At 41.1% G+C, this 25,000-nt stretch overlaps 1 protein-coding gene across 1 annotated transcript in view; it reads right to left on the minus strand.

Annotated features, from left to right (window-relative positions):
• The window catches only part of YES1 (YES proto-oncogene 1, Src family tyrosine kinase), a 139,775-nt gene that overhangs the window by 43,500 nt on the left and 71,275 nt on the right, over nucleotides 1–25,000 (minus strand). Inside the window, exons 2-5 of the mRNA XM_030212990.1 lie at nucleotides 24,539–24,805; nucleotides 15,446–15,545; nucleotides 13,006–13,104; nucleotides 8,256–8,359 (exon numbers count right to left, since the gene is read on the minus strand). Of these exons, the coding sequence (XP_030068850.1) occupies nucleotides 8,256–8,359; nucleotides 13,006–13,104; nucleotides 15,446–15,545; nucleotides 24,539–24,797 (562 nt within the window). The 5' untranslated portion in view covers nucleotides 24,798–24,805. The remainder of the gene's footprint in view (nucleotides 1–8,255; nucleotides 8,360–13,005; nucleotides 13,105–15,445; nucleotides 15,546–24,538; nucleotides 24,806–25,000) is intronic.

Consider the following 25,000-nt stretch of genomic DNA (forward strand, 5'->3'; position numbering starts at 1 on the left):
TTTTTTTAATTAGGTCGGCCACCTTGTCACCAAACAAGTTTTTTCCATAACAAGGGACATCTGCTAGATAACAAACTAGAAATGTCTATTAGATAAATACTAGTCAATACGACTATCGCCACTAATATATACTCCCACCATCTTCCCTGCCAGTAACACAGATCACTCTTCAAATGTAACTACCTTATTTGTAAGAACATTGAAACAACGTCAATTGGAAAATGTGGGATACAAATGCTGTAATAAATAAATAAATTCAAGGTCAGAGAATAAGCCAGGATAATCGGTGCATTGCTACTGCTTGATTTTACATGAAAAGACAACATGAAGGGACAACAAAGGCATCAAGGGCCTGCCTCACAAGATATTTACGACAGTCTAGAATGTTTTCTGTGAATTTCATGGAATACTCTTGTTTGTCAGAGAGAAAGAATTCTGCAAAGGATAGAGTACTCTGTAATAGAGATTTTAAATAAATGGTGGAATAAAGTTGATAAGTATTGCAATACTGGGACAGACCAAAGAGAAGGTCCATCAAGCCCAGCATCCTGTTTCCAACAGTGACCCATCCAGGTTACAAGTACCTGGCAAGATCTCAAAACAGTGCAATACATTTTATGCTGCTTATTCTAGAAATCAGCAATGGATTTTCCCCAAGTCAATGTTAATAATGGTCTGTGGACTTTTCCTTTAGGAAGCTATCCAAACCTTTTTTAAACCCCACCAAGCTAACGGCTTTTACTACATTCTCTGGGAATGAATTCCAGAGTTTAATTACATGTTCAGTGAAGTCCCATTCCTTTTAAATTTACTACTTTGCAGCTTCTTTGCGTGCTTCCTAGTCCTGGTATTTTTGGAAAGAGTAAACAAGCGATTCATGTCTACCCATTCCACTCCACACATTATTTTTTAGACCTCTATCATGTCTCCCCTCAGTCGTCTTTTCTCCAAGCTGAAGAGCCATAGAAACTTTAGCCTTTCCTCATAGGGAAGTCGTTCCATCCCCTTTATTATTTTCGTTGCCCTTCTCTGTACCTTTTCTAATTCCACTATATCTTTTTTGAGATGCAGTGACCAGAACTGCACACAATATTTGAGGTGCGGTTGGATACAAAGGCATTATAACGTCCTCATTTTTGTTTTCCATTCCTTTCCTAATAATGCCTAACATTCTATTTGCTTTCTTAACCACCACCACACACTGAGCAGAGGATTTCAATGTATCATCAACGATGACGCCTAGATCCCTTTCCCAGTCGGTGACTCCTAATGTGAAACCTTCCATTACATAATATAATTCGGGTTCCTCTTTCCCACATGCATCACTTTGCCCTTGCTCACATTAAACGTCATCTGCCGTTTAGATGCCCAGTCTCCCAGTTTCATAGTCCTCTTGTAATTTTTCACAATCCTCTCGTAATTTAAAAACTTTGTATAACTTTATGTTATCAGCAAATTTAATTACCTCACTAGTTACTCCCATCTCTAGATCATTTAAAAATATGTTAAAAAGCAGCAGTCCCAGCACAGATCCCTGGGGAACTCCACTATCTACCCTTCCCCATTGAGAATACTGACCATTTAACTCTACTCTCTGTTTTCTATCCTTTAACCAGTTTTTAATCCACAATAGGACACTACCTCCTATCCCATGACTCTCCAATTTCCTCTGGAGTCTTTCATGAGTTACTATGTCAAACGCCTTTTGAAAATCCAGATACACAACATATTTGTTTGCCCCTTCAAAGAAATGAAACAGATTGGTGAGGCAAAATTTCCCTTCACTAAATCCATGTTGGCTTTGTCTTATTAATCCATGCTTTTGAATATGCTCGGTAATTTTGTTCTTTATAATAGTCTCTATCATTTTGCCTGGCACCAACGTCAGACTCAGCAGTCTATAATTTCCTGGATCACCTCTGAAACCTTTAAAAAATAAATCAGCGTTACATTGGCCACCCTCCAATCTTCCGGAACCATGCTTGATTTTAAAGATACTAAAAACAATTGTTCCGCAAGTTCATTTTTCAATTCTATCAGTACTCGGGGATGAATACCATCCGGTCCAGGAGAACTGCTACTCTTCAAGTTGTCAAATTGCGCCATTTCATCCTTCAGGTTTATAGAGATTTCATTCAGTTTCTCCGACTCGTCAGCTTTGAATACCATTTGTAGCACCGGTATCGCTTCCAAATCTTCCTTGGTGAAGAACGAAGCAAAGAATTCATTCAATCTCTCTGCTATGGCTTTGTCTTCCCTGATTGCCCTTTTTACCCCTTGGTCATCTAGTGGTCAACCAATTATTTTGCTGGCTTCTTGCTTTTAATATACCTAAAAACAATGTTACTATGTGTTTTTGCCCCCAATGCAATCTTTTTTTCAAAGTCTCTTTGCCTTCCTTATCAGTGCTTTGCATTTGACTTGACATTCCTTATGCTGTTTCTTATTATTTTCTTTTGGTTCCTTCTTCCATTTTCTGAAGGATTTTCTTTTAGCTCTAATAGCTTCCTTCACCTCACTTTTTAACCACACCGGCTGTTTTGTCTTCCTTCCTCCTATTTTAATATGTGGACTATATTTAGCCTGGGCTTCCAGGATGGTATTTTTGAACAGCATCCACGCCTGTTGTAAATTTTTGACCTTCGCAGCTGTTCCTCTAAGTTTTTTTTATTTCACCTTTCTTCTCATTCTTTCTTTCTTTTTTTTATTTGTACCCCGCACTTTCCCACTCATGGCAGGCTCAACGCGGCAGGCAATAGACGGTTAAGTGACTTGCCCAGAGTCACAAGGAGCTGCCTGTGCCGGGAATCGAATTCAGTTCCCCAGGACCAAAGTCCACCACCCTAACCACTAGGCCACTCCTCATTTTATCATAGTCTCTTTTTTGAAAGTTAAATGCTAACATATTGCATTTCCTGTGTGTACTTACTCCAAAGCCAGTATCAAATCTGATCATATTATGATCACTGTTACCAAGCGGCCCCAGCACCATTACCTCCTGCACCAGACCATGAGTTCCACTAAGAACGAGGTCTAGAATATTTCCTTCTCTTGTTGGATCCTGTACCAACTGTCCCATAAAGCAGTCCTTGATTTCGTCAATTAATTTTACCTCCCTAGCATGCCATTACATTTACCCAGTCAATATGACGGCATTGAAATCACCCATTATTATTGTGTTCCCCAGTTTGTTAGCCTCCCTAATTTCTGATAACATTTCTACCTCCGTCTGTTCAACTTGGTCAGGTGGACGATAGCACACTCCTATCACTATCCTTTTCCCCTTTACACATGGAATTTCAATCCATAGGGATTCCAAGAAGTGTTGTGTTTCCTGCAGAATTTTCAAGCTATTTGATTCAAGACCCTCCTTAACATACAAAGCTACCCCTCTCCACCAATTCGATCCACCCTATCACTACGACATAATTTGTACCCTGGTGTGACAGTGTCCTACTGGTTATCCTCCTTCCACCTGGTCTCAGAGATGCCTATTGTATCTAATTTTTCATTTAGTGCAATATATTCTAATTCTCCCATCATATTTCTTAGGCTTCTGGCATTCGCGTACAGACATTTCAAACTATGTTTATTGTTCCTATTTACATCTTGCTCATTAGTTGACAAGTGTTCATTTGCAATCTTTTGTCTGATTTCTATTTAAGGTCACCTGATCTACTATGGTCTCTTTTGCAACCTTGCTATCAGGATAACCTATCTTCCCTGTTTTGGTGATATCTTTGAAAGATATCTTGTTCCGAACCATGCGTTTTTGAACAACTGTCGGTCTTCCCCCAGGTTCTAGTTTAAAAGCTGCTCTATCTCCTTTGATGCCAGCAGCCTGGTCCCACCCTGGTTAAGGTGGAGCCCATCCTTTCGGAATAGTCTCCCCCTTCCCCAGAATGTTGCCCAGTTCCTTACAAATCTAAAACCCTCTTCCCTGCACCATTGCCTCATCCATGCATTGAGACTCCGGAGCTCTGCCTGTCTCTTGGGCCCTGCACATGGAACAGGAAGCACTTCGGAAAATGCTACCCTAGAGGTTCTGGATTTGAGCTTTCTACCTAAGAGCCTGCATTTAGCTTCCAGAACCTCTCTCCCACATTTTCCTATGTCATTGGTACTCACATGTACCAAGACAGCCGGCTCCTCCCCAGCACTATCTAAAACCCTATCTAGGTGACGCGTGAGGTCCGCTACCTTCGCACCAGGCAGGCAAGTCACCAGGCGATCTTTACGTCCACCAGCCACTCAGCTATATACATGCCTAATAATCAAATCACCAACTACAACAACCATCCTAACCCTTCCCTCCTGGGCAGTATCTCCTGGAGACACATCCTCGGTGTGAGGGGATATTCCATCCTCTGGTTTGCTGATCCTGGCTGCAGGATTACTTTTAGCTGCACCAGGGTGATGCTCTCCTTTTAGAAGACCTCCTTCCTCCAAGGCAGCAAGATGCAATTGGTTAGCACTGATGCTTGAAAAGTTTGTTCTGCCAAAAGAGTCTAATGTTCTTGCTTCTCTGTTTGGAGGAGCAAAAGCATGAGATCTGGCATTTCAAGTGCATTTTAAAGCAAACTCTACCACTAAAGAACGATGTGAGTTATGCTTTCTCAAACTCTGCACATTTCTGTATACTATATATTATGTCTCTTTTCTTTGGGGGCAATCTGAACTGTCAGAGGGATCTCTCAGTTTTTTTTTAGTAAAATACTTCCCATAACAGAATGGAGGGGAAATGTAAAACCCTTTCTAGGTGCAGTGTCATAATCTAGACCTTCAAAAAGTTCTGAATGAGGTTCTTCTTCTGTTTCTAGATTAAAAGGTATAGCTTGAGCCATCTCATGGACAAAGCCTGGAAAGGATATAGTTTCTGGTGGGAGACTTACATCTCTGAGGTGGAGAAGGATCAGTTGGAATGCCACAGGACTCTTCATCTGAGAGGGTCTGTGAGTCTTGATCTGTCTCCCAGGAGAGGTATGAGTCTGACTCTTCAAAGTGCTGCTCATGAGAAGTACATGGAAGAGAGTGTCAACTAGAATGGCAGCTTTGTGTAGAGGTGTGTCAAGGCACGTGAGCTTCTGAAGTTGGGGAAAGCTCTTCTGCCGATGACACATGCATCAGTCGGGTGCGAGCTGCTCAGTTGGTTGACATTGAGCCGGTATGCAGGACCTCTCCATAGACAGTCTCTCCGATGTATCCATGGGCCGGACTGAGGCTGGCGCAAGCACCCCGTGAAGACTGTGAATGCAGTAGCCCTGAAAGCTCTTCCATGAGCATAGACCGGATTTCCTCATGAAGGGTAGGCATCTGTACTGGCTGAGAAAGCGGTGTGGACGCAGCTTGAGAGAAAGCCTGTGCAGGCGTAGGAGATCTCAAAGGCTCTCGATGCGAAATGAGTTGGAGAGAAGGCGAGCAGTCATTGTGGCACGGATGCTTCCTGTGCATTGAGGACTTTGATGCAGGGGAGGCATGGGCTGATTGTCTGGAGGGAGAACAATAGCAATGTTTCTTAGGCTTTTTGCACTGCAGATCCCTTGATGCACGCAGCACCAATGATGAGGACGGAGAGTCCTGATGCGTTCATGGCATTAAGTCCGAGGTAGCTCCCTCTCAATGTTGAATGGGTGCACCCGATATCTATGCTGATGCAGGTTCTGCATCGAGTACCAAGTCTCCTGCCTTGTTCGATGTGGATGCCGATGCAGAACCAAAAGGTTTTTCACACTGGAGTCTGCAGGCTTTAAGGGACCTCGCTTGCATGCGCTGCAGAAGTTACAGTGAATGTCTTGGTGCTCTATCCAGTTATCGTGGTCTTTGCCTGAAACAGTCCTATTGCATCGAGTACACGTCTTAAAGCCACTCGGCACCCTTGAAGACATGGAAGGAAAAACGGTCGGCTATACAGCCTGGTGAGCTCTAGTAGTCGCGTACCCTAAAAAGGTTGATGCTTCCTGGGTATGAAAAGGGCTCAGAGGCCCTTCAGGCTGAAATTTGAAAAATCGAAAAAAAAAATGTAGAAAAATGAATAAACTGTATAAATTATTACTGAAAAAGATAAAATATGAAGAAAAAATATCCTGAAAAGGGGAAGGTACCAAAATGCAAAAGTTTTCGTAATAAGAGATTGAAAACACAACCTCTCTGCTCTGTGGAAAATGAGGCTGGCCCCTTGTTCATGCAGGAAGGCACTCACACATGCGTGATCAGTGTACTGATTCGAAGATTTTAAGTGAGGGTGCATTTGGCAGTGCCCGTGCCAGGTTCTGCGGATCATGTCACCCATACGTGAGAATATTATGCTTGCTTGTCCTCGGAGAAGGCGGTACATCAAATCCCATCCCTCTTCCCTTCCTCAAAGGACTGAATCTCCCTCCCTCCCAACATCTATCCCTTTTTCTTCTCTCCCTCAAATCTATTATCTCTCTTTATTTCCTGGATTCCATCACATCTCTCGCTCCGCCTTCCCTTTCTCCCTCCCCTTCTTCCCACTGTCGTTCCCTCCCCTCCACCCTCATGGGAAGCAAGACAAACTTGGTGGTGAGCAGCACCAAGCTCTCTCGTGGCTGCTGGAGCTCACCACCTCGACCATAACTTCCACCGGTGGCCTCTTCAGTTGTGCTCACAGATCTGCAACTCATTCCTTTCTCTACCACTTGGTGTTTGGCATCTGCCCCCCCCCCCCCCCCCACTCAATCCCCTCCTGCTAGTCTACCTTAAAGTTGATCTTGTGTTGGTCCCCAGCAGTGTTGCATATAGTCTGTCTGTGACCTGCTCTGAAACCTTTCTTCTGGCCCGTTCCACCTCCTCCGATATAATTTCCTGTTTCTGCATGGGTGGGATGGGCCAGAGGGAAAACTTCAGAGCAGGCCACAGGCAGCCTATGTGCAATGCTGCCACTGCTGGTGATCAACAGATGACGGCCTTTAAGGGAGACTGACACGGGGGGGGGGGGGGGGGTATGTTGAATCACAGGTGGGGGTTAAGATGCCGGATTGTGATAACAATGGAGGTTGGGCATGGAAGAGAGCAGAAGAAATGTTTGGAGGAGACAGTAGACGTTGCAACGTGACTAAATATTTTAATCACAATAATGCATTAATTGCAGAGTTAACAGATTAAATTTGCAGTTGTAAAAAAATACATTAATAATAAAAATTTGAAACGAAAAAGAACGAATAAAGAATTTGGTTACGAATCCCAAAATAAAGCAACAAAATACAAAGTTGTAACTTTTACAGCTACTTTGCTATTTGCAAGAGATAAATGTGTTTCTCTTACATACACATCACTACACTCCCTATTGGAATACAAAGAGAGAAGCTTGCAATATTAACCTCACCAATGGCCCCCAATAGCAATCCAGAACTTCTTCTCAAATAAAATAGTGAGGTCATGTGTCTGGAAGCAATTAATCTACAACTTGCCATCCTCGCAAATGCAGGGCTCTCCATTTTCAAAAGTGTTTCTGTTTTTATAACATTTATTTATTTATTTGTTGCATTTGTATCCCACCTTATCCCACCTCTTTGCAGGCTCAAAGTGGCTTACAATACATCATGAATAGTGGAAGAATGTTAATTAATAAACATTTAGTATTGCAGGGTTTTGGTCAGCATGATGATAAGACAGAATAATAGTGTCCAAGCAGATATTAAGAGACAATTCTAAATATAGATCGGCGATTTGTACATATTCACATTGGTTGATCTTTGTGATAGGCTTTATTAAAGAGGTGGGTCTTCAGTAATGAGCGGAAAAATGTATTGATGCTCATTTTGTTATTACTAGTCTGGGAAAACCCATCATATATCACATCTGAGGCAAAAATTTAGGATTTTAGTTTCGTTTACTCACACACCCTATTCCAAACCCTGCTTCAAGGTGAGTTCCACTCAGGTACAACAGGTTGTTGTCACCAGAGGGCTTACAATCTAGGTTTGTACCTGAGGAAAAGGAGGGTTAATTGACTTGTCCAAGATAAGGTGTGTCAGTGGAATTTGAACTATAATTTACCTGGTGCTCAGCCTACTGCTTTAACCACCAGACTGCTCCTCCTCTATATTATCAATATATAAATTGAGTATCTCCCATACTCATTAAAGACTGAAATTTTCATGTAGTTTATTTACAGACTTGCCACATCATCTTTGATTCCCTAGATCTGTTACTTATTTGTACACTGTTATTCTTGTAGCTAGGTAAAGGAAAATTTACTTAAAAGTGAAAGAAAAATGTTATAAAAAAAATACCTTTAGTGGTTTCACTTTCTCTTGCTAAGAAAGTACCTCGCTGGTTTCCTGGATTTAGCAGCAGTCTCTCTGCATCCTTTCTACCCATCTTACCAAAGTACCATCTGAAAGAAAGTAAAGAGTAACAATTTACCGGGATAAGTAGAGTATACTGCATTAGCAGTTAGCTTATTTGGCAGGACACCAAAATGTCCCAGCCTTAATGGAAACAGAAGTTTTACTTAGTCCTAGGCAGTGGCGTACCGAGGGCGGGGCGGTGAGGGCAGCCCGCCCCGGGCGCAGGTCGTAAGCGGGGTGCTGCAGCTGCCATGGGCATTCATGCGGTGCTTGTGCTGCCGGGATGTGCAGTGCCAGTGCTGCTGCAATAAAGGTTCTGTTCCATATTCCCCTCCCTCCAACTACTGCGATGTATCACTCTCCCTCCTTGCTCCACCCCCACCCCGCTCTGCACGCCTCTAAACTTCCAGACCTCCGGGAGCGTGCATCAACGATACAAGCGCTGCTTTTGTTCAGCCCCGGAAGCCTTCTCTGTACAACGTCCCGCCTACACGGGAAGCTGTACAGAGAAATCTTCCGAGGCAGGCTAAAGGCAGATTTTACATCCCTGATGCTGCCACTGCCAGTGGGCCTGGAAAGCTTGGAGGCCTGCAGAGAGGAGTAGGGGTGGAGAGAGCCGAGGTGGAAGAGCAATGTCAACCTGACCGCAGGGAAAGGATAAGAGGGAGTGGAGAGACGAGGAAGATCACCTGGCGATGTCAGTCCAAAGGGGAAGAAGGGGTGGAGACAAGAGGGATAGCAATGCCAGACCTCAGGGGAAGGGAAAAGGAGGGTGGAGAGAGGAGGATAAGCAATGCCGGACCGAAGGAGAAGAGGAGGTGGAGAGGCAGAGAGCGATGCCAGACCTCGGGAAGGGGAAAGAAGTGTGGAAAGAGGAGGGAAAGTGATACCAGACCATAGGGGAAGGAGAAAAGTAAAATATACAGGAGATACTGGAAAGCAGACGACGGATGGGGAAAGGAGAGATAAAGATGGAGAGAGGGGGAGATGCTGGAGTGCATCATGTAAAAAGGAGAAAGGAGTTACAGGCTGGATGGAAGGGGCAGAGAAAGCAGGCAGACACCATGTGAAAAGGGGGAGAGGTCAGACACAAGATAGAAGAGAGGGCAGACGCTGGATGGAAGGGAGAGAGAAAGAGGGCAGGCGCTGGATGGAAGGGAGAGAGAAAGAGGGCAGACGCTGGGTGGAAGGGGCAGAGAAAGTGGGCAAATGCTGGATGGAAGGGAGAGAGAGAGAAGGAGGGAGGGAGGATATTCTGGATGGAAGGGAGAGAGTGAAGAGAAGCAGAGGAAAGCAGAAACCAAAGACAACAAAGGTAGAAAAAAAGATTTATTATTATTATTATTTTACTTTTTGCTTTAGGATAAAGTAGCGTTGTAGTTGTGGTGATAAATAGAAAATGAAAATAAGGTGATCTTTCCATTAGACTAATTTTAATACATTTTTGACTAACTTTCAGAGACCAAAACCCCATCCTCAGGTCAGGACAGGATACCATAACAGCAGTGTACTGTACTGACCTGAGGAAGGAGGTTTTGGCCTCTGAAAGCTAATTGAAAAATGTATTAGTCCAACAAAATGGTATCATCTTATTTTCCATTTTTTTGTTTTATTTCTGTTTGTTAATTTGTAAAGTGGTGACTGGTATTTGTCAGGTTTTTTTTTCACATTTACATGTGCTATCTTTATATTGCACAGTACTAGGGGGACATGCATCACTGTTTCTGTGTTGTTGAATTATATGCAGAATCTGACTTATTGGGGGTTCAGTTTAATTTTTGTCTACATATTTCTGTTTTTAGTTTGTGGTTACTTATTCTATACTTGGTGAGGATGTATCTGTGTTCTATGTGAAAAAGACATGGTTTTGTGTTGGCAGGATCATTTTTACTAATGTGTAGTTTTACAATTGGTGTACTGATGTTCTAGTGCTCACTGCAATGTTTAAGATGCTACCTATTCCTAGGTGTTCTTCTGTATTGTTTTCCTGGGTACACCCTTGTTGTGCGAGTCATGGATTATTATTAAAACATTTTTCATATAGAGGAGGAGGGTATTAAAAAATGATCGGGCCTGGATGTCAAATACACTAGGTATGCCACTGGTCCTAGGTTAAAAAAAAAAAAAAAAGCTTTACCCTTAAAAATGGCTTAATTTGCATTTACACTGCAGAGGCTGCTAGAATTATTGGAAATATTTAGATTTACAGGAGAAAAGTTAGTTTCTAGCAGACTGTTGTATCAAATTGAATTTGATTATTTTAGCAAACCGTGCCATTACTTGCTCGAGAACCTTTTGATAGAGAACTTGGCTGACTCACTGAAAGGTAATAAGTGCACAACAGGAGGGGGAAGGGCTCTGCATAGAGAAACACAGACTACTTTGAAGCATTCCATGTGCTGGACCTGAACCATAATACTGCTAAGTGTTCTGATATTTTCATTTTTAATTTCTCAACTTTCTGGCTACAGGTTTAGCTACCTGATGTATCTATTCTCTGGACTTCATTGCTTAATTAATTTGTCCTTTGTGTTGTACTTCTCTATCTTCTAACCGAGACCCCCAAAAGACAAAAAAAACCAAACAAACAAAAAAAAACAACAACTTTCCCTTTCTGACTAGCTCTGATAATATTGAGCATAGGCTTTTCAAACTGTTTCTTGTCCTTTACCCTGCTAACTCTAGCTGTAGCATTCTAACTTTGGCTATATACTGTGGACAAGTTCTGCCAGGTTTATTTTCTATTGCTAGTCTAGGTAAAAATGCAGTTTTAGTATTATAACTGGCTTAATTTGCATTTACATTGCAGAGACTGCAATAATTATTGGGAATAGTTTCTAGCTGAACCTGACTGTTGTATCAAACTGAATTTGATTATTTTAGCAAACTGTGTCATTAATTACCCCAGAATCATTTTGATAGAGGACTTGGCTGACTCACTGGGACTTAAGAGTCCCACCTACCCTCCCCACATCCCACCCTCTCCAGGGTTTTCTACTCATATATAGACAACCCAAAAGTCATTAACATTACTCCACAAGCAAATCTTACAGACTGTTAACGTTATCATAGTACACTTGTTCATACCTATTCCAACCAATCAAGATGACTTATTTGGTGTAATAATTGTGGTGCTTTAGTTCCAAGGCACACCATCTGGAGGCTTAAAGCTTGTCCTATGTCTTCAGCTTGCTAGTATAAAACAAGAGCTCAGCAAAATAAAGCAGGAATTGGATGCAATTAAAGCACTTTCTATCACTGCAGAGAAATCATACCAATTTATCACCACTACCTCAAAGAATAAAACCAAAAAAACATCTAAGAAGAGATGGATCACAGTAGGATCAGGTTGACTTTGCTGCTGGCCTGGGGTGGTCGTCTTTGGCGATTCTGGCTGCTGGTCTTCTCTTCTGTGGCTGCTTCTTGCCTGGAAAGTGCTGCTTGTTGAAGTGTCCCTGTTACCTCCTGGTCGCAAGATCTGGTTTAATGTGTCTCGGCGAGTCAAGATCTGATTCTGGACTTATTACCCTTATTACCCTTTACTTTCTCTTCTTTTTGATTTCTTTCCCCAGCCTGCTGCTTATTTGTCTAAATATTGTATTTATCCTCCCTTCCTTCCCTTCTGCCTTTAACTGTCATTGTATTTGTTTTCGTTAGTTCACTGTAAGCCGCTCTGGGGCTGCATTAAGTGGCAAAAAGCGGGGTATAAATGATCTAAAATAAATAAATATCTACCGTGAGGTAAAACCAGGACTTGCTGCTTAACTCAACTTAGTAAACTGCCCCTTAGTTTGATGCATAAATTAACAAAATATTTTATTAATATTTATTGATGTTCTTAGAAAATGTAATATTCTATAATTTTCTGATAGCCAGCTGTACACATTTATAAATACTAGAGCATTTAGGATATAAATATGAAGAAAACCCACAACAGCTTTGGAAATGGCAAACCAAGAAAGAGAAAGAATATAACTACAATTTCCATAAAATTAACTGAGCAAGCAGAGGCAAACTCAAAAGTAAACTTGTCCACAATTACAGGAGGAATCGGTTGCAAAGCAGATATTTACATTTGAGAACAGCTCTGATTGCTACTGCACCCTCTCTCTTGAGGATTCTAGACTTCCAAGCCTCTTGCATCCTGTTCAAAGCTCCTGGAGTTTAAACCTAACATATGATCTCCACCCTAGAAACACGGTCTAAAGCAGCCACGAGCTAATCTTGACAAGCTTGTGCTCATGGAAAGCTACAATCATGCATAAGCCAACTCTAGGTCCTTAACCAGTTACATGGAGTCTTTGAAGAAACAATCATTTCTTCAAGAAGCAAGCTGGATGTGTCTGAGAGCACCTGGTTATCTGTCCCACTGTGAAATATTTTCATTCTTTAATCACAGTTAACAGATGGCAGAGGCTGAAGGTTCATCATGCACCTAACTCCTACAGCCTGCAGGTATCTGCTCCAAACTAGGATTGAACAGAATTGTGGTACACAGTATAATTATCAAGTCTATAAACTGTTCAACTATCTGGAGACACATGCTGGAAGAAAAATAGTTCCGTGCAGGCAAACATTAGGAAATCCAAGGATCTAACTGGCCTTTTAACTATACTGATCTAAGCCATTGTAAGAAAGTTCATTATTTGCACACCTCAGAATAAGCAAAGAAAACACAGGAGCCATGACTTACTCTTCTGCCTGGATGGAATCAGCAGGAGCTACATAATTGCTTGGGATGTACCCTGTTTTTCCTGTAGCAATTGATCTTGCTTCCCACCAGTCTCCTTCTCTGCAAAATAATTTTTTTTTTTTAAATCTTCAGATAGCTATCACAGATCATATCAGAAGTACTGTACAGACAATCCTTCACCCAACAAAACCCAGAACAGCCAGTTCCATTTTTAAAAAATAGTGGATCAGCAACCTGTACATAAACACAATGGTTCACATTTATTTTACACAGAAAGACTTGGTTTTGATAGATGACAGAGCACTAAAAAAAAAAACACTGCCAATTAAACGTTACCAAAACAAAATCTGAGAACAAAACGGGAGTACTCAACAAACATTTTTTCTCAGAACCGCCCACATATAGGTTTGCCACATCTGGAGCAATTGTGGCACCCACAGCAATACCTTTGATCTGAAAAAAAAAAATACTTATGCCATTTAGTGTCCATGCAATATGGTTTACGTGAGGAAGACTCCACTTGCTATAAGGGCAAGTCTTCTGGAACATAAGAGCCATTTAAAATGCCAGGATGTGGCTGCTCCCTTGGTAGAACATTGTCTTACTTTGGGTCATTCTTTTGAACAACTGACATTTGCAGTGTTGGAACAAATAACACAGAGTCCTCGGGGTGGGGATTTGAATGCTCGCTTATAAGGAACGTCACTGGAACCATTTTTCGGCTACTCGAGAGCCAAAAGGCCTTAATAAATCTTGTGATGTTTAGACCTTTTATTTTATTCCTCCTTTTTTTCCCTTCTCTGGCACTTTGTTTTCAATTTTTTCAAAAAATTTCTTTAAGTGTGGTAGTAATATACTTATATGAGTGTTTGAAAAAGACACATGGCTACTTAATGTTCATTTTGATGACATCACATTTTTTTAAAATGCTATAAAGTGTGTCGCTCTGCGCTGTAAGCCTTAGAGCTACTAACATAGTGTTGCATTATTAATGCGCTATGCAATCTTGAGTACTGGAAACTCCGTTTGGAGTTCTTTTTTAATAATTTAGAATAGTGTAAATGATTTTAGTGGCAATATCTTGGTCTTTTGTTGTTTTTAAAAAATATATTTTTCAGCATGCAGTGATCTTTTGTAAAACCACCCCAGAAGCAGGTTTGAGAAACCAAAATGTCATTTTGTTGTCTGTGGGCGTTGGGGGCAATACCTTTCCACAGCGCTGTGATCCTGTTGACTCAGTTAAGTGTTGGGGGTCGCTGGCTGAAATAACTTCTATAAAAAGAACTCTTACAATTAAATGTTTAAAGAAAATATTGAAGTTTTAGAGGCAGATGATTAATACAATTCAAAGTGCTTTGGATCTGAACTCGCTGTGGGCTATAGGAGATCCAATAGTTTGAACCACCATTGTATGATGCCTCTTCGCTATAAAAGAAAAATACAGCGATAGGGTATAGCCTATACAGTAAAATCAAATTTCTAAAGTATTTGCCACATTTTAGTGCACTCCTATATATTTTATGGACTATTTGGGTTTCTGCCAGGTACTCGTAACCTGGATTGGCCACTATTGGAAAACAGGATACTGGGCTAGATGGACCACTGGTCTGACCCAGTATGGCTATTCTTATGTTCTTAAATATACTTCATAGTCATTCCCTGATACTCCAAACTTCATCCCCTCATACCTATTCCTACACCCCTATGCACATCCCAAACATACAGTCTACCTTAGGCACACCTGTCCCGGCCACAACCCCTACCGTAAGACTAGACCACCCACCAAAACCTATTCATCCCACAACCCTCCCACACAACTCAATACATTAATATGCACAACTGTTCCCATATTTAGTACATTCCCATCACATCCTATTTATTTATATATGTATATATACATACACACTTACACAAAAACTACACTCCCCAGACAGAAACTTCCATGCTCACCCTCCATACCCAACACAATCCCTCACAAGCACCTACTACTAACACAAACCCACACACATATAATGCACCTGAATGCAACTCGCCTTGATCTAGTGAGAAAGGCATGAGCTAAGTTTTAAATCCCTTTATACCCTCCAGTTCACAAAACCCACCACTGCCCATATCTGTATCTTTTACATATATATGTTGGAAAACATTCCCCAAGTCATGTCTCTGAATGCATTCTATCTACTAGTTTATTTTTCAACAGAGCTTTAGTGTTAACAGAGGTCAGTTAGGTCCTTCAGTCACAGAAAGGCAACGATAAGACATACTGTATGTCTGACAAATGCTTCCTACAAGTCAATCATCACCCCTTTCCCTAACATCATGAGACAAAACGCTTCTGCACTAATAAGCCTGTCCTGAAGCTATTACATTGTTTTCTATATCATATCAACAAACAAATGTGCATGCGTGAGGGTTCAGAGGTGGGGGGGAAAGAACTTACGTGTTGTTTATTATCTGGAACCTTTCACCCTTCTTGAATGAAAGATCTTCTGTGGTTCTAGCTTCATAATCATATAAGGCCACAAAAATAGTCACACCACCTAAGAGGAAGAAAAGACTCAGATGTATCAGTTATCAAATGCAATCTTCAAATATTTTTTCATATAAGAGCAATTAAAAAATGCCTCTCTGATCCAGGGATTCTAGCTTTGAAATCTTTGGACTTTGCGTTATGATCTGTTATACATTCTTTACTATGAAGTACTGTAGGAATGCCCTATTCATATGAGTGTGTCTGTGTCCTCACAGCTATGCATGCACAGTCAGTTTACATCCATAAAATTCATATCTATGGGGAAAATTTTACAAATGTAAAACCTTTTCAAGACTCAATGTAAGGAGACAGGCAGCGTAGTTGTTGTAAATGATAGCAGCAGCTCTTGAAGGTGGGGGATCATAGTAAGTACTGAATATAGCTGTATTCCAAGGTTCCTGACTTGTGATTTGAAGGAGGAGTTCATATTTCCCCAAAGATATTCTGATGTCACTTGTATTGAAGCTCAGTTTTACTTGGGTTCAGGCAAAGTTTGTTGTTTTTAGCCCATTCTTGAATTGATGTTAGACAATCAGTTTATTCTGGGCTGTGGATAAGACAGGTTCAAAGGGTATGAGTAGCTGCACGTCATCCGCACAGATGGAGAACCAAGTGTCCATCAACCAAATCAGCTCAGCTAGTGGCTTGAGGTAGATATTGAACAGAATGGGTGACAGTACCGATTCTTGTGATACCATCCATGGTAGCAATGAGGTGCTGCTGAACAGGGACTGTTGCCTATCTCATAGAGAGGATATGAACCAAGTAAATACAGTGGAACCCTAATATAACGTGCCCTGCAATAACATGAATCCACATAAAATGTGATGTCTTGGCTCCTTTTTTTTTTTCCCCCTTTTCATACAGCTCTTCTGTCGGCAACACCTAGCTACACCGGGGTGGGCCACCCTCTTATGCCTGTCTGAAAAACACTCCAATGTCTAGCTATGCTGGGGTAAAAACAACTTCAGCTATGCTCTGTTTACGCAGCCAAAGGCTATTCTCAGTGCCGGTGTGAAAACAACTTTGGGTGAGCTCTGCCTACAAGGCAAGTTTGAGATGGCTAGAAACTCAGGATGTGGACAGCATAAATCTTTTACAGCTACAAAAAAAACTCTTTATTATGCAAGAAGACAACAGTTTGCATTAAGAAAACAGACCATGCTAGATAAGTTCCTGTACTAGTACAGTATTGTATGTTTCATCAACGTTGTATATACAGTACTTTAGCCATAATACACACAGTTGAGTGAATGCTGTCTTGGTTTTTAGCAAATAAATATTTTGCAACAGATAGATTTTTGGTTCAATTGGGATCATTTTCTATTAAGCCCGCTATAATGCAACCCCACATTTAACAAGATGATATTTTATGGATACCAATCATCACATTATATCAGGTTTCCTGTACTGTTCTATTCATATCTGTTTCTGCCACTCATGCTAGCATGATATTGTGATCTACAGTGTCAAAAGCAGCTGAGAAATCTAGCAGTATTAACACCTAGGCAAATCCCCTGTCTTGGCTTTTGTGAAGATCATCTAGTAGGGATAAAAGGACTGTTCCATAACCGGGTCTGAATTCAGAGTGACATGGATCTAGCCAGTTTCTCTCCTCTAGCCAATCATGGAGTTAAACACAGACTGTACGTTCTATAAATTCCTAGAAATGGGATGTTAGATACTGGCCAGTAACTTTCAAGTTTGTCTGGTCAAGGTTGTTGTTCTTTACATAAGAACATCAGAATAGCCATACTGGGTCAGATCAATGTTCCATCTAGCCCAGTATCCCATTTCCAACAGTGGCCAATCCATGTCACAAGTACCTGGCAGAAACCCAAATTGTAGCTACTAATCCCAGGGCAAGCACTGTCTTCCCCATATCTATCTCAATAGCAGACTATGGACGTTTCCTCAAGGGACTTGTCCAAACCTTTCCTAAACCCAGATACGCTAACTGCTATTACCACATCCTCTGGCAATGACTTCCAGAGCTTAACTATTGCGTCAATAAATATTGCCTCATTTTTTGTTGTGAAAATATTTCCATGTACCTTCATTGAGTGTCCCCTAGTCTTTGTACTTTTTGAAAGAGTAAAAAAAAAAACAAAAAACTGGTTCACTTCTACTCATTCTACACCACTCAGGATTTTGTAGACCTCAATCATATCTCCCTTCAGCCATCAGAGCCCTAAACTCTTTAGCCTTTCCTCATATGGGAGGAGTTCCATCCTCTTAATCATTTTGGTCGCTCTTCTTTGAACCTTTTCTAATTCCGTTATACCTTTTTTGAGATACAGGACCAGAATTGAATGCAATACTCAAGGTGAGGTTGCACCATGGAGCAATACAGAGGCATTATAATATTCTTTAGCAAAGGACACACCACTGCCCGTTTTAATGCTGTTGGTAGTTGCCATTAGAAAGAGAGGAATTCATGATTTTTTATGCCTCTTCTATGAAGCCTTTTTTGCTTATAGCATTATCTTTAATGGGGAGGAGTCAAGGGTGCAGGCAGTTGGTCAAGGTCTCTTAGGATTCTGTCAAGGCCCTCCTCTTTTATTGGGTTGAGTCCCATATGTCTGTATCAGAAGGGGGGAAGTTTGTGCATTCCTGGTTAGCTGATTGGAGACTGGGTGGGACTTCCTCTAAATCCTGGCAGAGACTAATTTTGTTGGCAAGTATGCAACAAAATCACTGCAATTCAGTTTTGACTGGGCAGGCTGGTTCTGTCGTGGGGGTTGCAGTAGGCTGTTTACTATGCTGAACAGATGCTTGGTTGAATTGGCAGCTTGCTCAACGCACCGAAATACTGCTTTTTGGCTGCTAAGACTTGGCGGTATTTTGTCATGTGTTTCCTACTGTTTAGCCTGTCCTCATACAGGCGAGAAATAAGCTCTCTCCTTTCCAGCTTCCATTCTTCGCACTTAAGGGTTCAAAGTTCCAGAAAAAAACAAGGTGAGTGAGAGTGGGGCATAAGATCTTTTTTTTAGTGGTGACATTTTCTCTAAGGTCTTATCTAAGTGTGTATTCCAAATATAAACCTGTTCCAACACTGTATTGTATTTTCATCCACATGTGGATAGTCCAAGGCCTCTAGGAAATTCTCAGTCATCAGCTTTTTCTAGTCTCTGATCTTCTTCCAAACTCTGGCAGATGCCATTTGTTTCAGCTGGTCACTTAGAGAACACTTTATTAGAAAATGGTATGTCCATGATAGCGGTGTTATTTCAATACTGCTATCCCGGTATTCTGGGATGTCAACCCCATTGTAGCATAGTCGCCAGCTCTATGGGTGCCTGAGCACCCCCAATATTTTCCCCTGTAAGTCTGTAAATCTGGGCCAACAAGCTCCATGCAACAAAGCTACAGAAAAACACAGGAAAGAAATGCTTCTTTATCTTAGTTACTGGTCATGCCTCCCCCTGCAGCTTGTTGGCTGGCTGCGTCTGTCCAATAGACTGCAGGGGAAGAAAGGAATTGCTGTAGCCTAGCAGATGCCAATGGGGAAGGGAAATGTAAGAGACAGACACACACTGACAAAAGGAACAGGCAGATTCATATAACTTTATTGGCATGGCCTTTTCACCTATGTTGCCAAAGTAATAACTACAGCAGTAAAGGTTAAAAAAAAAAAAAACCCAAAAACAAAGAAGTACTGGAAGAGGAATAAACGGGGCTAGGAGAGGGTGAAGGAATTTAAAGGGTTTACTGGCTGGAAAACAAATGTTGGCAGAAAGTAGCTGTAAAGGGAAGAGAGGCTAGGTGATTGGGACAATGCAGCTGTGGGACTGAGGAGTAGAGACAGGTTGTGTGGGTGAGAGGAACTCAGGGAGACCACAGACTGTGTGGGGGAAGGTTGCTAGCAGGAGAAATGATCTGGGAGAAAGGAAGAAGAGCAGGCAGGGGGACACAAGCTGCAGACTGAAGAGGAGCTAAAGAGATGGAGACTAGCTGTGTGGGACAGGGAAAAGGGCAGTTGAGGGAAAGGGGGGTCATGGTGGAGAGAACAGACATGAGTTAGTAGGATGGGAACAGCTGAAGGAAATAGAACAGCAGTGGACAAGACTGAAAGGAGCTATTTTAAAGGCAACTAACCTTTATGTTAATAAAGTACATAAAGGAAACAGGAAAAGAAGGCAGCTCTGGTTCTCGAACGTAGCAGCCAAAAACAGAAGGGAAAGGAGGTTAGCCTTCATACGCTGTAAGACGACTCAGAAAAAAGAGAACAGGCGAGAATATCTGGATAAGCTAGGAGAAGCTGGAAAAGCAATCAGGAAAGCGAAGATGCAAATGGAAGAAAAGATAGCTAATACAGTAAAATTGGATAATAAGATATTTTTCAGATATGTAAGTGAGAGGAGGATGGGCCATAATAGCATTGTGAGACTCAAAGATGAGGGGGAGGAATATGTGGAAGCTAATAAAGATAAAGCTGACTGCTTAACAACTATTTGTTCACGGACGAAAGGCCGGGGGTAGGATTGCAGAAAACAAATGCAAATGGGGATGAGGTATGGTAGACCAAGACCTGTTCTCAGAGGACTGTGTTCGTGATAGCAGAGTTAGAAGAGGTTCAAAGAAGGGCAACCAAAATAATTAAGAGCGCTTAGGACTCTTCAGCTTGGAAGAGAGGCGGCTGAGGAGGGATGTGACAGAGGTCTTCAAAATACTACTAAACTTTTCTAGAGCGCTACTAGGGTTACGCAGCGCTGTACAAATTAATAACTAAGGACGGTCCTTGCTCAGAAGAGCTTACAATCTACTGAATGGTGTAGAATGGGTAAACACGATTTTTACTCTTTCAAAAAGTACTAAGACTAGGGACACTCAAGGAAGTTACATGGTACTACTTTTAAAACGATCAGGAGGAAATACTTTTTTTTTTTTTTTTTGCAATTTTAACATTTCAATACAAGATCACAATCTTGATTCAGAAAAGTGTTTAACAATATCGAAATCAAAAAAGGAAAAAAAAATTATAAACAAATTCACACTCAAGTCCACAAGTAGGCTGATCCAAGTTTACCAACAACAGGAATTTCAAAGAAGAAAAAAAATATAGGTTACATGCATGTAATATGAACAGATACTTTATATTTAAACTCCAACTGTTCATTTCGAGGATATAAAAGATGTCAAATGTGAAGGCTCAACAAAAATATACTTAGATAAATTAATTCTAACAATGCATTTTGCAAGGAAATCTTAAATGAAATACTCCTCCCAATTGAAGAACAGCAGGTTTTAACAACAAGAAATCTTTACGTCTTTTTTGAGTCTCTTTTGAGATGTATGGAAACAAATTTATTTTCAAGCCTAGAAAAAGTTTTTCCCGGTTCTTGAAAAATAACCGAAAAAGCCACTGCTTATCCAGAATAAGAACAACAGTGGCTACTAATGTAGCCGGTTGTATTTGTTCTGTCTCTGAGGTCTCCAAGAATGCTGTTAAATCCAATGGTTCTTTTCTCTCAGTCTGAAGCGCATCCTTCGAAGGTATATAGTAAACTTGTAAATAGTGGTAAACTTTCTTCCGGGATTTCAAAAACTTCATGTAAATATCGCTTTAACGTACCAATTGGTTTTGTCATTCTCCCTTTAGGAAAAGTTTATAAATCTTAAGTTGTTATTTCTGGTAAAAAGTTATCATATATTTCCATTTTCTTTTTTAAACTGATAATATCCTTTATCATTACTGTTTGTACATCTCCCAAATTTGTTACAGTTTTTTCAAACTTTTCTAACTTTTCATTTGATGTTTTTATAGCCAATTCAGTTTTCAGGATTCTTTGCTCAATTACAGTAACTTTTTCAGAAATACAATTAGTTTTTAAGGTAATTGTTGATATGAACTGAGAGATCAAGTCCCATAAAGAATCCAATGTTACCTCTGCTGGTTTCTTCAATATCATCGGAGGAGTATCAGCCAGGTTTTCTAAGGTTCTTTGCTGCTCCTTATCCTGTAATTCCGTCGCCATCACGGCAGAACTGCTCGCCTCAGGCAATTTTACTTGTCCGTAGCATTACCCCTCGGATTGAGATTCAACCTCAGGAACTCCACTCCTCGGTAGAAGTCCTTTCGGTCTCTCAAGGGGAGAGCTATTTAACTGCGGCTGCGGAGGTGGAGTTCGATGATTAGGGCTTAAGTTGGTATCTAGGCCCGAAGACGCCGAAACTTCCTGCACCACGCCGGCGCCTTCTAGGGACTCGCCCGTAATCTGCTGAATCTGTCCCGGGGTGCTCACATATCGGTTCATTGGACCTAAAGGTAAAGCGGGAGGCAGCAGTGAAGCTCGGGCTGCTGCCTTTCCTCGTCTTTTTGGCATATTGAGAAGGAAAAACTGTGAGCTCTTCTCACCAGTTACATGCTAGCGGCCATCTTGGATCAGCCCTCAGAAAATACTTTTTTATTCAATGAATACTTAAGCTCTGGAACTCATTGCCAGAGGATGTGGTATCAGCGGTTATTGTGTCTGGGTTTAAAAAAAAAAGTTTGGACAAGTTCCTGGAGAAAAAGTCCATAGCCTGCTATTGAGATAGACACATGGGAAAGCCACTGCTTGTCCCTGTGATCAGTAGCACGAATATTACTATTACTTGGGATTCTGTCAAGTATTTATAACATGAATTGGCCACTGTTGGAAGCAGGATACTGGGCTAGAGGGACCACTGCTCTGATGCAGTATGGCTATTCTTATGTTCCAAGTTCAAAGTAAAACCTAGGACTGGTGCCTCAAACAGAGAAGAGAATTAAGCAGAGACTAGAGGCATGTGTGCATTTGAAAGAAAGAATGGGGAGGGGATCAAGAGAATGCCTTTGGAAATTTAGTAGTTAATGCATACACCTATCTATCTATCCATATTATCTACTGAAGAATCAGAAATTCTGGATGTGTTAAGACTCAAACAGTAGTACTCAAAATCAGTGCTTTGTGACAAGAACTGATTAGTTGTTACAAAAAAATTGACAGACAAAAAGCCATTTTCCTTAGCTATGTGTGCCTGAAGGTCTTGACACAATGCAGAGGAGGGGACTTGGGTACTTGAAATCCGCATAATGCTCACTATTTGTCCTCTCACACCAACTGTAGCCCAAACGACCACTGCTGCTGCCAGCCTCAGTTAGAAATATTTCAGGCTTGTTCTATCCCGGTTAGCAATGCCATGTTTCGCTAAGGGGCCCTTTTTACTATGCTGCTAAATATGCGCATGCTAAAAAATATTTTTGTTTTTGAGGGGTGTGTCTGGGGGCAAATAATAGCATTCCTGCACTCATCAGTTAGCGAAGCAATAACGCCTACACAATGGGTGCCTTAAATGCACAAATGCTAATTTTAATTAATGACCACATGCTAATACCTACATTAGAACATGGCCATTAATACAAAAAATAGAAAAGGGCCATTTTTACAGTTGCCATCCCCTCCCCCTCCCCTGAGTTACACAACACCCTCACTCATAGCAAGCGGGAACGTTAAGCAGTTACTTCTGTTCAGACCATGAGATGATGCCGAAATGTCTGCACTTTGGTGCTTTTCTCCAAAAAGAGTCACAGTGTGTCTCTTTTTTCCAAGGTGGAACTTTTGAAGCAAATTTATTGGGGGGGGGGGGGGGGGGGAGACACCTCAGAGAACAGGATCTGCTGGACAGCACAGATTCAGAAGAAAACTTCTGGGCTGAAAATTTTCTTCTTATTTTCAGGATACTCTTCTTCTGCCTCATTGTTCACAGGGCAGGTAGTGATTATTTTTCCAGGACATTCATCCACCTAAGTCCTCTTGATGGTGAGCTAGCACCAAGCAAATGACACAAAATCTTTGGGTGTCATTACTGCCTATATTTCCTGAAGACTGGTTTTGCCTGTACCATTGCTCCATGGCATCAAAAGCGGACAAAATTCTTCTCTCTTTTGTCCCATAAATAAGAGAATAAAACCTGATGAAAAGATGACAACAACACCAGGAACAGCAATAGACTTACTGAAACATTACAAGAACGCCATTTAAGTGTCTGTTCGACAGGGCATAAAAACAAAAATGATGGAAGTAAAGAACCGCTGAGTTATGAGCAAAATGTTCAGACCAAGCACCTTTGGATGTCGTCACCTAGTTTGCACAATTCAATCCTACTGGTCAGAGAAACATATTTAACATTGGTATTCGCACACAGAAATATTAACCCTTTAGTGTGCAATGTTCCCATCAATCTGTTCCCATATGGCTTATTACAGGAACATTGGACACTAAAGGGTTTTAAAACACTTTTTACAAATAGGCTGGTTTCTCAAGATACCGAGAACACATACATGAGATATCTTTGAATACAATGGAAACAGTTCAGTGTGATCAGCTCTATCTGTTGGCGGAAACATACGCTCGCCACACCATTCCTGCTCTACATCCTTCATTCCAGGACGAGCCTCTATGAATGAATCATGAATTGGGTACACGGGGGAAAGGCGGATGCTCAAACTCACCAGGAAAGCATTTCATAGCACCTTTTTGCAAACAAGATATAACACATATGGACAACTCCTTCCATACATTTATTATTATTATTTTTTTAATCAAGAAGTTCTAGCTTTGACTGGACTGTTCAACGTATCCATACACTTAACCTGTGGCCTCATGAACATGATCATTTACTATATAGAAATCACAAACAAACTAATCAGAGTGGCTCACTGAGGCGTGTTATGTGTTTAATGAGGTGGGTTTTTTTTTTTATCCAGAATGGATCTTAAAAGTAAAAAATCAGTTTACAGCAACATCACCAAATCTGATGCACAATGAACTTCACTTCCTCCTCCATTTCCCATTCAATGTGGGGTTTACTCTTCCTGTTATCCAACTGAGCACAATTTTCTTGATTGTGTCAGCCTGAACATCCCTGACCCATGTCTTTTCATACTGGTTGAACTCTGGGGCTTTCCACTTCCTCATTCAAAAGTAAAAGTTAGAATCAGATTATCGGCAAAACAGAAAACGCACAAATGCTTACCCGTTAGACCACCAGGATAAGGACTCTGACCAGTTACAAAGGATGCGCCTCCAAAAGGTGTTACCCCTGATGAGCCTCCAAATGGTGTCATGGAATGACTGTTGAAATTAGTGGATGGTCCCTTTATTATAGGTGACTGTGTTACTTGAGTGGGATCTGATCCATAATGGCTAACATGGGTGCTAACAGGTTCTTGAGGATTATCAGTCCTATATTTTATGGACGGTCCCTTGTCTTCTTTACTTTTAATGCACCCCATGATTAGTCCTGCAAACATAAAAAGAGGAGTGGGAAGAAAATATTGAAAAAAAAGTCACATGATAACAGTTTAACAACTATTATATGATAATACATAAAAGGTGATTTTCATTTTTACTATATTGAGAAGCAAAGGCATTTGGAGAAAGGCTGTGCTTGCACCAACATTGTTTCCCCTCCTCCCACCTTCCTGAGTAGTGTGAG

The sequence above is a fragment of the Microcaecilia unicolor genome, chromosome 1 (genome assembly GCF_901765095.1).
Source record: "Microcaecilia unicolor chromosome 1, aMicUni1.1, whole genome shotgun sequence".
Classification (NCBI taxonomy): Eukaryota; Metazoa; Chordata; class Amphibia; order Gymnophiona; family Siphonopidae; genus Microcaecilia; species Microcaecilia unicolor.